The 14,258-nt window shown below is 34.0% G+C and overlaps 1 protein-coding gene across 2 annotated transcripts; it reads right to left on the bottom strand.

Annotated features, from left to right (window-relative positions):
* Positions 1 to 4,238: 4,238 nt before the first annotated feature.
* On the bottom strand, positions 4,239 to 14,258 carry LOC123566660 (opioid-binding protein/cell adhesion molecule homolog). Of its 2 annotated transcripts, none has more exons than XM_045360955.2 (9): positions 14,101 to 14,258; positions 12,180 to 12,286; positions 10,231 to 10,435; positions 7,990 to 8,130; positions 7,080 to 7,202; positions 6,567 to 6,721; positions 5,845 to 5,989; positions 5,523 to 5,627; positions 4,239 to 4,977 (listed from the first exon to the last, which is right to left on the bottom strand). In XM_045360955.2, the coding sequence occupies exons 1-9, from the start codon at positions 14,156 to 14,158 to the stop codon at positions 4,886 to 4,888; spliced, it is 1,131 nt and encodes a 376-aa protein (XP_045216890.2). In that variant the 5' UTR covers positions 14,159 to 14,258; the 3' UTR covers positions 4,239 to 4,885. The 2 variants fall into 2 exon arrangements, with proteins under 2 accessions (XP_045216890.2, XP_045216891.2); XM_045360956.2 differs by lacking the exon at positions 14,101 to 14,258 and adding an exon at positions 13,500 to 13,536.

Genomic DNA, 14,258 nt, shown 5'->3' with positions numbered 1-14,258 from the left:
ACTGTCGTCACGACGAGCTTAAATAACTTAAAATTTCTCTACTTATCTTACAGAACTTCATGATATTGTGTGCGGGTGGGTGGGGGGGGGGGGGGGGGGGGTGAGGAGCAGACTGTACTTTGACCTGATTTGCTCAGATGTTTCTAGAATGCCTTTGAATTGCACCACTTATATTAAAGAATTTCAAAATTTCTTAGAGGATTCCAACCCCCCTTTCCTATACCTGTACTCCAAATATCCAGATACAAAGTGTGTACTTTTCAACTTTTAATGCACAGATTCTTTTGTCTGAAATAATTTAAAAGGCTTTTTTTCGGAAGGAACTCGGAACATTTACCATTACATATGCAACACTTCTAGATTCAAGCCTGGAGATAAGCCTAGTATATGTAGCTTTAGATCTATGAAAAAGTGTCAGAAATTAATGTCGAGATGTAATTTCAAGTTTACTCTTAAGCCTCTTTGTCTCTTCAGCCCTCCTCTCCAGAAAACTTAAAATCCTGCCTTCAAATGTTGCTTTTTTCTCTCGTCTTGTTGCGTCACCTGGTCAAAATAGAACATTATTAGTTCTGTTCTAATAGATTGGTGAGTAACATTGAGTGATTTGTCTGATTGTTTAGCCATTTGAATATAATTGGTACCGAACTATTAATACATATGGTTCACCCGCCCAATTAGCTCAATTGGGAGTGCAGATCTATGGATCGCGGGGTCATGAGTTTGGTCCTCGGGTTAGGCGTAGGTTCTCCTTGACGATTTGATAAAAGAAATTGTGTCCTCGACATCAGTCTGATTCGTGTTCGGAGACTAGCAGTTACTTATGGAGAACTGGTTTGCACTGGAACAGAATCCAGGAACACTGGTTAGGTTATCTGCCTGTAGTTATATAACTGAAATGCTGTTGAAAAAAAGTTGTTAAACCTTAAAGAAACAATCCTATTACTAAGTATTCACCAGCATTGCAGTTTTGACAAAGGACATTCAACATAGTCGGTTGGTCTATACCATAGTCACCTTAAAGGCAGGACCCATTTCATTGCCTACGATATAAAGACGTATATATTTCGGCCGGTTATATTACTGAAAATAATGACAGAACAATGATTCATAATGTTTAGTTCCTTATGCAATACAGAAAAAATACTAAAAAGAAATCTAAGCCAAACTCTGAAAGTCAGGTGATATTAAAGGACAGCTTCCTTTAGATTTTAACTAAACAAAGTCTTGCAAATTTATCTAAAGTGAGTTTAATTAAACAAAATAAAAGTATATTTCTTTATTCATATGCATGCATTACATCATAAAGCAGTCCTTGAAGCATTTTATAAATAAATGATGTAGGAACTATTTACGAATTTTGAGCAAATATTGATGTTATCAAGTACCCCACCCATCTGCAGTAACATGATGAATTAATTTTTGTTTTACGAATCCCCTATGATTTTTTTCTTGTTTCTGACTTTGAAATAAACATCTTTGGTGTTCAATCCCCTTTAACTATTTAATGCCGATGACTTTGTTCTAGAAATATAATACATGTGTTAGAAATTCTATGTTCTGAATTTCGACACCTAAGTATGTTCTGAGTTTTGACATCCAGCGCTTTTTGACAAAGATGATAAATACTAAACGTAGCCAGAAATTTTAAAATATTTGTTATTTCTGTTTTTTTTTTCTTTTCTGATATTCAAAGCAGACATTTATGCCTTAGTATAGTGGGCAATACAACATACATAAATGGTATACAGTAACGGTCACAATATGAAAAAGACGTTACTTCAAAATTCCAGATGCAATGTCTAAAAAATGTGCCATGATACTTTTGGCGACTTTTTGTCTGTGTTTCATTTCCTTACATACCGCCTTCAAGTTGGTAGCCTAGTGGCAGAGCGCCCGCTTCGAGTACGGGAGGTCATGGGTTCGATCCCTGGCCGCGTCATACAAAAGACGTAAAAATAGTACTAGTAGCTTCAGTCTTAAGAGATAGTGCTAGGACTGGTCAGCCCGCTGTCAGTATAATGTGACTGGGTGGGCTATCATGTCACGTGTCTACGGCGTGATATTCCAGTGAGGCAGCACTATAAAGTTGGACATTGTGCTCATTACTAAAAGTAGATACCTGTTAGAAAGACGTTATACCTAAACACACACACAGACATTTCCTTACTACTACTTATTCCACACCAGAAAGTTTATGTTGGAATTAGTTCAACCCCAAAAGTTAAAATGACCAGCCTAATATTGCCCGAGGACCAAATATCCATATCTTGACGCTGAACAAAAAGATGTCTAACAACACTTTCCAGAACAAAATTAGCAACCGTGCAATGTTAGAGTACAAAGGAGAGTAAAAAAAAAACAATGAGAGTCATGATGATACAAAAGAGTTTAAACGTGAGTTCATCTAAGTTATTTCAAGCGACTAACGGATATCCTATGTGTATGACTCCAGCAAAATATGGCAATTTGCGAAAGATACAGACACGTTCCAATATCAGCTTCCCTTGTTCTTTAGCATGTCACGTGTAATATACGTATTTAACCTGAAAAGTAAAATTATGTATATCGCACATATATTATATACTGGTCATAGGAAGTATGCCGTTTATTTGCATAATATTATACACGATACGAATGAATATCCGGAGGAGGGATGTCATTCGGTAATTATTGTAGATATATTACAATAAATGTATTACAAATCTTTCAGTATATGAAGTTTTATTCAATTTCCAGTTCCATGCATACTGTATTATATCTGCACACAGAATTATGAATAAAATCAACATGATCAATTAAAAAACCGAAGAGATAAATATACATGACTCATCTATTTTTGTTGCACACATTGTTTTCTCTCATTGTCAATTATCTCAATACTAGTATTATTCAAAAGTCATTGAATAGCAAAATGATAAAAAACAACAACAGATGACGCAAGTGATTACACGAGTGATGATGTTTGTGATTACACACGTGATGATGGTTGTGTTTACACAAGTGATGATGGTTGTGATTACACAAGTGATGATGGTTGTGATTACACACGTGATGATGGTTGTGATTACACGAGTGATGGTGATTACACATGTGATACACAAGTGAGGATGGCTGTGATTACACAAATGATGTTCGTTGTGATTAACAAGTGATAAACAAGTGATGATGGTTGTGATTACAGAAGTGATGGTGGTTGTGATTACACAAGTGATGAAGGTTGTGATTAACATGTGATACACAAGTGATGATGGTTGTGATTACACAAGTGATACACATGTGATGATGGTTGTGATTACACAAGTGATACACAAGTGATGATGGTTGTGATTACACAAGTAAAGACGCGGGTGATTACAAAAGTCATGATGATAAATAAAATGATAGTTCTGAACAAGACTTAGAGCCAAGTTGAGCACTAGCTATTGCCCCGCAAAAGCAAATATTTCATTTAAAATGTGGCCGAAAGGAGATTGTGAAATTTATACAGATTGCTTTTAGGGGTGTTATCAGGTACTAATGTACTCATTATGCATGCAAGAGATGTAGTTCATACACTAGCATAGTTATTTCACTAGCAATGCCTTTAACTAATTTTCATCACGCTCGTGTAAATACCTGTAAATATAGTTAACGCAGGTAATTAAAAAAGTAAGCAAAGTAGAGTTATGGTTCTTGTACACTACAATTCGTCTATCATCTGCAACTTGACTAACTTTTAACAGATACTCTTAACACTTATGGAGTTATGCTTCGGACTATATTTGTGAAATATTAAATAAAGGGAGATAATCAAAAAGTAAGCAAGGTAGCCTTGTAGTTATTGTACACTGCACTTTCCCGCAATGTCTTTCATCTTTGTAGGCAGTTTGAATAAATTCCATCAATTGAATAGTTATATCCTTGACAATTTATCTGAATAAAGGGAGATCAGTCAAAATGGGAACAAGGTAGAGTTATTGTAACTGTACACTGCATTTTACAATGGCCTCTGTTGTAATAAAATCCTGTTAATAGTTTAAGAGTGATGCTCTAGATAGAGGTGCTAAGAACGGACAGATGGAGACCACCACTACACTTATACCCTTCACGTTTTTGGCGGGGGTTAATTTAAATTATGTTATAAACTGGATAATATTGGCCATCAATTTATTTTCTCAGACAGGGTGGTATATGCTCTGAGTAATAAGCACTATTATCTCCAAAAGTACTGAATTTTAAGCGAGTTTGTCTGGAGCGAGTTTGTCTGAAGCGAAACCTGATCTACAGTAATTATTTACATATAGTCAAACCTCCAAAAACCTCTATAAAGAATTTAAAAAAAATGTTGTTTTCGACACGTGGTCTCTAAAGACAGGTAATGTACACTATTTACAGTCAAACGGGAAGAGAAAACTGTGTTCCTTATGGCCAGGTTTGGATGTATTGGCTTTTATTCGGAGGTGGTCTTTAAAACTGATTTGACTGCACTCGTCAATTCTAAATGGCAGCTAATGGTATAACATCTCAAATTATGTTACCGATATATGACAATGATATCAGCAACATTATGAGAAATAAACACTTGTACAATGTACAGTTGATCCTGTTTATAATGATCGCCTTAGGAGAGACAAAGGTGTATTTATAAGCTGCAAAGGTTCAAATAGGAAGCCACAACAGTGGTCTTTATAATCAGAGATACATGTTCACAGATGGTTTTTTATAACATGTTGTAAATAACAATAACAGCAGATTCCAAAAAATCCTGATGGGAATTGAAAACATTTTTTTTTTAGTTCAGGCAGTATAGAAAACATTCATTTTCGTTTTTTTAACTTTAAACTTCAACTTGTAATATTGCCACTCTTAGCATTGCGATGAAAATTCTTTGTTCTGAAGTATACTGCTAGACTACATTAGAAACAATCCAGGAAAAGGTTAAGGCACATAAGACGGTCATTCCATAATTATTCCCGCTTGAAACTTCGACAAACATTCCTGAAAAGACAGTAATACAGACTAAACATGGCATTTACTCATATAAAAATGCTTTCATAGATGTGTGTTGATGTATTGCGCAATAGGACTTAGTTTAAGCAGTATTTAGTCAACTACTAATTAAAACTCCAGAAATAGAGAAAGGAATGACAGAGAAAACGAGCAATATCATGCCATGAGAAATGAGCTTTCAAATTTTTCTTACTGTTTTTTTTTTTTGTTACTGTTACGTTATGTGGTAAAGATACAAAACAATGAATCACAAGTCCAGCAAAAGTACGCTTAGGTAAAGAAAGAGCAAGTTAGAATGCCCGCCGAAGATTTGTGTTATGAACATACTTGATATAAAGACTTGCTCATCACAGATATAGAGTATGAAAAACATCAAATACCGGACTCTAAATTTAAAATCTCAATTGGGACACCCAGTCTGAAAAATTTTCCACTGTCCCATCATATGAGAAAAACAACATTGATGGTGGAATAAATACGCACTATATGCATTCAAACGAGCGCTTATGAACATTTTCTAGTAAAAAATGTACCTGCAGAATTCTTGTTGCTGACTTGTACACTCGAGGCTTCAGACAGATTCGTCGTTGTCTTCGTTGCTCTTGGAGATATTGTTGTGGTGAAATGAATTGCATAATCTACAAAATACCGGTGGTTAAAAGCTTGTGCAGTTACTATAGTATGAAATACTGCTTTTCTTTTTTTCTTATTTTTGATATCCACGTAATTATACTCTGCCTTTGACTAGGCAGAGGAATCAATGGTCTTGCATGTAAGTGCATAATTTAAATATTATCCCAGTATGATGAAATTACATATTTGCAAATTCATTCTAGGTGTAGCATGAATACCTACCATATACAACCACGGAATCGAAACCTTTACCAATCGAATTTTTGGCGTAGCATGTATACTCCCCGAAGTCATCTTGCTGCAGATCGGTTAGTCTCAAACTGAGTGTTTTAACAGAGGTGTCGATATTGCTACTGTACAGTTCGACCTAAAAAGTAAGATATTTTAGTCGCCAGGGATTGAAAATTACTCGGGCATGTTTCATATTTTAAACATGAAAAATCGCCAAATGATTTTATGAAACTTGCTGTTACATTGATAGCCAATTATGTATAAAATGTAATATTCTGCAAAGAGTTTGAAAACAATGCTGTTACATTGGTGATCTGTTTTGTTTTATACTGTAATATTCTTAGAATGAAGTTGAGAACATCGTTGCAAAAATGTCAGATCCTGCAAATGACTTTGAGAACATCATTGTTACATTGGTGATCTATTACCTGTAAAAATTTAATATTTTGCAAATGAATGTCGCCATTACATTGGTGATCCATTACCAGTAAAAATGTAATAATCTGAAAATGAGTTTTATAAGTTGTCTGTTACACTGAGGACTTATTACGAGTAAAATGTAACAGTCTACATATATATGAGTTTGAGAACGGTGACCTGTTATACTTGTTATGGTATTCTACATGTTTATTTCTGAACTACTCTGTTACACTGCTAAACTATCAGTGGAAAATTAAATAACTATCGCCGAAAAATAAAATTTCATGAATCACCTGATACTTGTCCTTGTCAAGCGATTCTAAGTTACTGTTACCCTTAAGCCAGTACATGTCCGGCTGTGGGTTGGCAATGATCTGGCAATCTAGAATGGTTTCCCTACCGACAAACTGACCAATTCTTTTTGATAGAAGTGTAACCTTCGGGGCAACTGTAAACAACAAGTGGTTACTTTATCAGCATAGATTCCAAGCAAAATCAACCGTTGCTACTACACATATGAGTGTAAAAATATCTATTTCATCTGTTTTATTAAAGTGAGTCTGTTATGAACGGTGTTTCAATACAGGGCGACTTATTTCTCTGCAATTTTATCTGTCGTCTTCAATGGCAACCATTCTGCATTTTCAACTGGTTGTCATATGTTATTTCAAATAGGACGTTACCTCATACCATTAACGATTAAGACACACAATCTAAGGATAAAACTGCAATAAAACTTTCAAACTGGTGTAAGATACATAGGAAGAATTTTTAGAAAATACACAAAGAACAGTCTGTCTACTTACATTCGATAGATACACTGATTTGCTTTCTTACTGAAACACCATTGAATGCTGCACATTCGTATGTTCCACCATCTAACCTTGTCACATTGGGAATGATCAGCACTTCTCCTGAACGATTCAGTTCTGTAATACACAAACGCGCATGCTCAATTTGCTGGCAAACGCATCGACGTTTCTCATTACAGAGCTGATGCAGCCGTTCTGCGCATGTCCGGAATGGTTATCAATACGCATTTTTTTGCATGTCCGCACGCATTTAGTGTATAATATGCATAATATACTGACTAAACGTAAGGGTTAGTATAACCATGGTTATAAAATATATACATTTTAGATAATTTTCGTTCGAATTAAGTTAATTCGGTATATACTGGAGTCTGTAATATATCACGGGCGCACCAGCTCTGTTTTTAGTCACAGCCCAAACGCATACTCGTCAACTTGATAGCTGCTCTACAAACATTTTTTCCCCCAAAAAACAAATGTTACACTCGCCATGCTTCTTTGGTAAGCTCTCAATCAATTATCATTAAAAGCGATGCATTATAACCATTTCTAGAAGTTTAAAAAATAGATCATAAACTGTCCAATCAGGGTATGATATTGCGTGTCTGTAGCCTAAAAATAGATCATTGAGATAAAACTATTTGTCAATAACTCAGGGCTAGTACATGAATTATTTTTTCCAAATGATAAATAATAATAAAAAGCCCTTAAAATCGGACATTCCGCTAACCCGAACTGCTTTCTTGGTACTGAATTGCATTCGTCTTTTTTTCAATAAAAATCTCCCTGAATATACACATGTATGTACAATAAGTCTTCCTGAATTAATGTAAAACAAACTTATGATTGGGACCAAACACAAGCAAAACTTAACAACACAATGAATAATGGGACCTATACGCACTTTGTTTGTCCCCTGAATTGAGCTTGTACCACGTGACTATTGGTTTAGGAACGCCCGTGACATTGCAGATTAGAACAAGAGTTTCTCCTTCCCTTAAAAATGTATTTCTGCTTGATAATTCGTGTTTTATCGCTGCTGGTACTACAACAGAAAAAGATATAAAATTACAGTTTTTAAAGATACCCTTCGTGTTTGTCCACGTTTCACTAAAGTAGTTTTTTAGATACTGATTTAGATACTGATTATCGTCATCAAATGAATACAACATCACAAAATATACTTGTACTACTTCCGCATACTACTTGTTATGGCTCCCATGTATCGTTCAACTGAAAAAAGTTGTCAATGATAGAAGGTAAGGGCATACTGTAATGTTATACAAAAATATTTCCTGTATTGAAACATTTTAATGAAGAAAAATCATAATTACATGTATCAAACATGTTATCATTCGAGTTATCATGCAGGATTTTTATAAACTAAGTTCGTTTTGTTAACACATACGTAAATATAAATTGATATGTTTTTCATTAAGAAACAACAAGCCTAAGCACTACTCGAAGAACTTTAATCTGTGTGCGCCTACAGTTTTCAAGTCAAACTGCTTAAAGATGTAACTATTCATCATAACAAATGTTTTGATGTCAGCTGGTGACTGTCTTTGTTTGTGTATTATTTTCACGAAGGAAACGCAATTTTTACGTGTGGTGAAATGTCGCCAGGGGTGAACTTTACGTTCTATATATTTAAAACGGCACAACCCAAAAAATGATATTTACACAAGTAATCATAACTGAATTGGCTTACATCTTGGATATAATTTCTGTAATAATAAATCGATGAGTTACTGCGCTTTGAATGGTGCAACATTTTTTCCTGAATCAGCCCTCGGATTTATAACAGTCATTTTAAAAACAACTTCAAGGCCGTTAGTGGTAGTAGATACACAATGTATTTGTACTGTGTAGAGACACGTATGGTGTATTAAATGTGCACTATTTCAAACCTAAAGAACACAACCAATAAACATTTTAGGCTTACATAGACAGCAATTGGTCATATTTTCAAATATGAATCTGGACTTAATATAACTTTGACGCTTATATCCCTGGAAAATATGCAAATGTGCATACTTTGTAGCTAGTCAGGTTTGATCTACCTAATTTGTAAATGGATTTTTTTGATACACCTTTGTTTAATCTCCCATAAGATTCCTACATTTTCATTGGATGAAAGTTGGTCACGTGGTGACCTTCTATATTTCTGTGGAGGGTCAGTAAATTTTCATGTCGTTCTAGGCAAAAAAAAAAGTTGTCGATTAAACAATTCAATTATAGGGTGTCAGTGACTATCCATGCAAATGAGTGAAGGGTAACTAACAAACCAAATGATCAATATTAGATAGGTCTCCGGTCTTCCTGATTTTTTAAAAATGCCTTTAATAATGTCTATTTCGTGCTCAAAAATGTGTTTTCGCCTTGTAAAAAACAAGTAAAATCACAATTAGTAAAGTATATTCAGTTTCTTATAGAATATTTTCCTTCGGGAAATAATATACATGACTTATTTCTATACGAAATATTCCAATCGGAATTCTTTCCCAGCGGAAATATTTCCCATGGGCAATGACTCCAATATGAAATACTTCCCATGGGAATAATTTAAAAATCTTCCCGGTGGAAATATTTCACATGGGGTATGATTACTCTAAGAAATTCTTCCCATTGTCAAAATATGGGAAGGGATTCCCATGGGTAAATCTTTAAAAAAGCTGACCTTTCTCAAACACATGTTATGATGTACCGGTGTAGAGTAAGTATAAAAAATAATAATTTATCATTTTAAGAAATATGTAGATCTATTTCCGTTAGGAAATTCACTTTTCCACGGAAAATTTACAACATTTCTTTCCAATGGGAAATCTACTTTCCCATGAAAAAAACCGTATTCTTGGAAAAATGGCATTTCCCATCGAAACGTTAAATTTTCCAATCCTAATTGTTGCTTTGTTAGTAGCTTTAAATCAAATTGAAAAAGTGTGGCGTTCATGAGAACATGGAGTACTTTACTTTCGTCGAAGATTATTATTGTCATAACTTGATGTTGCAATATGACTTGCGAAATCAGTTAAACAAAATATAGATCTATACGTCTCTGTAAACATAGTATACGGACGTCTACGCTATGTTCCCATACATGAATAAAAGATGAAAAAGGATTCTTAACATATATCAAAATTACCTAGAACTGCTAGGTTCACAGTTTTCGAAGTGATAGGGTCGGTATTAACCCGACAAAAATATTGCCCAAGATCGGTATATGTTGTATTCTCGATGTGTAAGTTCCAGTCCCCAGTGTTCGGTTGCTCCAGACTGAAACGTGGATCATCCGTGATCAGATTTCCATTTACAGATATCAGACGTGAAAGATGAGTTAACCACGCCACCTGGAAATTAATAGAGTCATCAATGAAAATACAATCAAGATATTTCACGAACTTTAAATTTTAGCAGTATATCACAAAACAGCAGAATTTATTAGTAAATGAACAATATTTTGACAAACAACTTATCTGTCCAATACATGTTTTACTGTTCTGTCCCATATAATTGAATACTTAAAAAAATCTAAATGAGTTTTCCCTATTTAACAAAGAATGCCATTTGTAAAAATAATAAATGTAATTCTAACACGATCCGATTCATTTTCCTACTAAACAAAGAAGACTGAAAATAGTGAATTATTATATAACAATTCACTGTTCTGACGTCACAATCATTACGTCATGGCGTCAAATTGCATAGCGTCGCACTGGAAAAGAAACCGATTGAAAACGGGCAAATATTTAATGAATGCCGTCAAGGATGTACTTTAAAGTCGCTGGTAACGTGATAGAATCGAAATAATATATCTATCTCATTTAGTGATTTGCTCTTGAATAAAATCATTGTTTGTCGTACAGATGCGTATTATTATATCACTCGGGCTGAGCCTTCGTGATATCATTCCTTCGCATCTGAACTCCAAACAATAATTTATTCAGCGACAAATCACTAAATGAGATATAGATCTATTATTTCTTAAATAATTGTCAAAAACGATGTTTACTTAGAGTTATCTGTACATTGTTGCAAATGCATCAAAGCGAAGACATGTAACAGCATATTTTTTTTCAAAAGAAAATGGTGAGTCTTTAAGGGCGCTGAACTGTCTAGAAGTGTTACGCTTTCATGCAGTTCCTTTCCGGAATTCAAAACATATATGAGTAAATAGACAACGGTTTTGTATGATAATAAACATGTTTTATGTGTTGTTTAAATTTCACGTAAAACAATGCTTTCTTTCTATGATCTGGAGATTTTCAAACTTTTTTTCTCTGAAACATGTACCTAACTCTTAAGTTCAGATGAAATCAAGAGCAGTTTATCCTCTGGCGTTATGCTTTCATAAAAAATACACTTTCGACGCAGTTCACTTCTATCTAATACAATGGACCAAACTTCAAAGACATGTCCCGGTTTGCCGCGGTGGTTCGGTATTATGTCAAGGACTTTTGTTTAAGACCAAAGCTTTAAAAATGCAGTTGGTATGATTGTTTACGATGCTTTCTGTGCAAGCTATTTGAAAGCTCAAGAACCAGCATATCTATGGAAGTTAACACAAAGACTATTTCGAATGAAAAGTGTGACTATTTGCGGAATGGACCGATGGTACATATATAACGTTATATGTATTTTGGGTTTTGATATTAATTATCATTACAAGTCACAAAAAGTTAAAAAGTCAAATCTAAATCTAGCTAGATTTTCTAAGAAATACTTTTCTTTCTTTCTGAGTATTTTATGGTTAGTGTATTTACATCGACCGTTTGAAGTAATTCAACATAGAGCAAAGGAACTTACAGGAAAACTGCTGAAAACACAAGGAAATAAAGTCATGTAACACGAAGTCAAAAATCAAGTTATAAATTGTAATAGTTGTTATTTGCAGAAGTGTTTACTTTATGGCTGACTAAATGCTTTGATGTATAACATTTTCTTTGTCCTGAGATCATAACCAAAACCCACTGCTCTTAAATAATTAACGGGCCGACGACTTGCTTTTACAACAGGAAAATCTTGTACGGAAACTTATATGGCTGTTTCACATTTTGTCCCCATGGTATTTGCATTGTGGTGTTGTAAATTTACCTTATATTCACCCAGGTTTTCCACAGAACATGGTAAGATGGCTGTATCGCCTTCTATTACCGTTACATTTGCATCTAGAGCGTCTATAGCCGGATTAGGACCCTCTGCTGTCAAATAAAATACCAAACCAATTAAATTCGGCTGATTACATATCATTACTTGCGAAGGACATTAAATGTATCTTATTTAGTGTATCGTATAAAATAAAACTAGTTTCACTTTTTTAATTTTCAACTTCAGTGTAAATATATAATGTGGCGTCCTTCCATTTCCTCCTTGCTAAAACAAGCACAACTGTCGGGTTATCAAACTATATAAAAACTTACTTATTATCATGATGATCATAGATATTTGTCTTTCTTTTTTCTCTGACTAAACCGGAAGAAAATCAAAATAATGAAACACGCAATTAGATGGACAACAACAAAAACATTGTATTATGCGTAAGGAATATAATTCGAAGTCCATAAAACATTGAACAGAGCAAATGAAATGCGGTTTTCGGCGACTTGCACACTGTATTAGACGAAATACTTGAAATCGTGCTTTATGTTGCTGAAACGTTCAACAACAGAATATATCTTAAAGACTAAATGAAAAGACAGCATCAGAATGAATATGAAAACGCACCATGGACACAAAGCCGAATCGCTTATTCGAATTCCGTAACACTAACTCATCATAGCTTGAAATGTGCGTGTTTCTTTCTTGTTCATAAATTCATTTCATTTTCTCTCGTATTTCGTCAAATTAATTCATGATAATTCTATTGATTTGCCATTAATCGATGGCGGCCATTTCGGTGACTTTTTAAAATCAAGAGATAAAGTGTAAATTAATTTACCGAATGAAACCATTTAGTAAATGATTTATTTCATGACATTAGAAATAAGTTTTTAAGTTATTTTTGCTTCCACTCATTCAATCAAATGTTGGATATAGACAGGAAATATAACACTAACTAAAGTCAAGTAATCGCGCTAACGACTCTGAGATGATTTACAAGAAGTCCCAAAAATAGCATTCAATTCTTATAACTATTTACATTTTATGGTACCTTGCCACAGGAATAAATGGTCTATTTTCCATGACTATCAGAAATCAAAAATAGATGTCAGGAGATCAATCTTTTCAATATCTAAATAGAACAGCCAAAAAACAAAAACAACAACAACGAAAAAAAACAACAAAAAAACAACAAACTCGCCAACGTTAAATTCTAATTTGCCGTCCGATGAAAATGCAGCTCCTTGTTTTTATTTTTATCGCTATATCCTGTGAAAAGTCATACAGTCGTGTCGATTCAGTTTTGATCTTTACCCTTAGAAAAAGCAGTATTCATAAGCTATTGTTTACTGTTCTTTTAAAATTTTGTCGTCGAATTTTGAACGAAATTCTCTGCTTTCTTTTTAATGACGTCAAGTTGCGCGTGCAATCTCGCGGAAAAAGCCGTCTTTTACTCTCTGTATCTAGCGGATATTACATGAGTATCTTTTCATGTTGAATTTATTAAACAAGTTGAATAAAATAATAAAACGCGAGGCTCTGCCGAGCATTTTATCAATTTTATTCAACGAGTTTAATAAATTCAATGTGGAAAGTCACAAATGGAATATTCCTTTTATCACATGTTGGCTTTTCCTACCGAAACATAAAAAAATTCTACTTTCTTTAACTATCATAAACCAGTCAATTTAACCAACCTCTCCGATATACTTTAAACGACGTCGACGTCAAAGTTTTATTACACTAGTGTATTATCAAATTTATGTAATGGCTTTATTTCACTTCCGCGACGTCGAACATGTGATAAACGAAAGTAAACACTTTTTTATTCTTTCCATACAAAATGAACGATGAATGTAAATATATATTAAATATATATAATTATCAGTCGTTTAATAATTTTGTGTATACTTACCAGCTATAGAAATCTTCAAGAAGCAGAATAGTACTGGTATATGTAACGATATATCCATCTGTGTTCATGCAAACTCCAAACAATCCAACAATCCAAACGTCTATCTAAACACTTTGTTACTTTAGCATTGCTTCAACTTACTAAATGTCAGTCTCTTA

This window comes from Mercenaria mercenaria, chromosome 8 (genome assembly GCF_021730395.1).
Source record: "Mercenaria mercenaria strain notata chromosome 8, MADL_Memer_1, whole genome shotgun sequence".
NCBI lineage: Eukaryota > Metazoa > Mollusca > Bivalvia > Venerida > Veneridae > Mercenaria > Mercenaria mercenaria.
The sequence above is the reverse complement of the archived record's forward strand: the minus strand, read 5'-3'. Positions and strand labels throughout refer to the sequence as shown.

What these genes read in the sequence shown, in the direction of transcription:
- LOC123566660 (XM_045360955.2), bottom strand. Translation starts at nt 14,158, where the DNA reads ATGGATATATCGTTACATATACCAGTACTATTCTGCTTCTTGAAGATT. An exon ending in CTTGAAGATTTCTATAGCTG is followed by an intron (nt 12,287 to 14,100) that starts GTAAGTATACAC and finishes TTTATTTGACAG; the next exon opens with CAGAGGGTCCTAATCCGGCT. An exon ending in TGTGAACCTAGCAGTTCTAG is followed by an intron (nt 8,131 to 10,230) that starts GTAATTTTGATA and finishes TTTCTGTTGTAG; the next exon opens with TACCAGCAGCGATAAAACAC.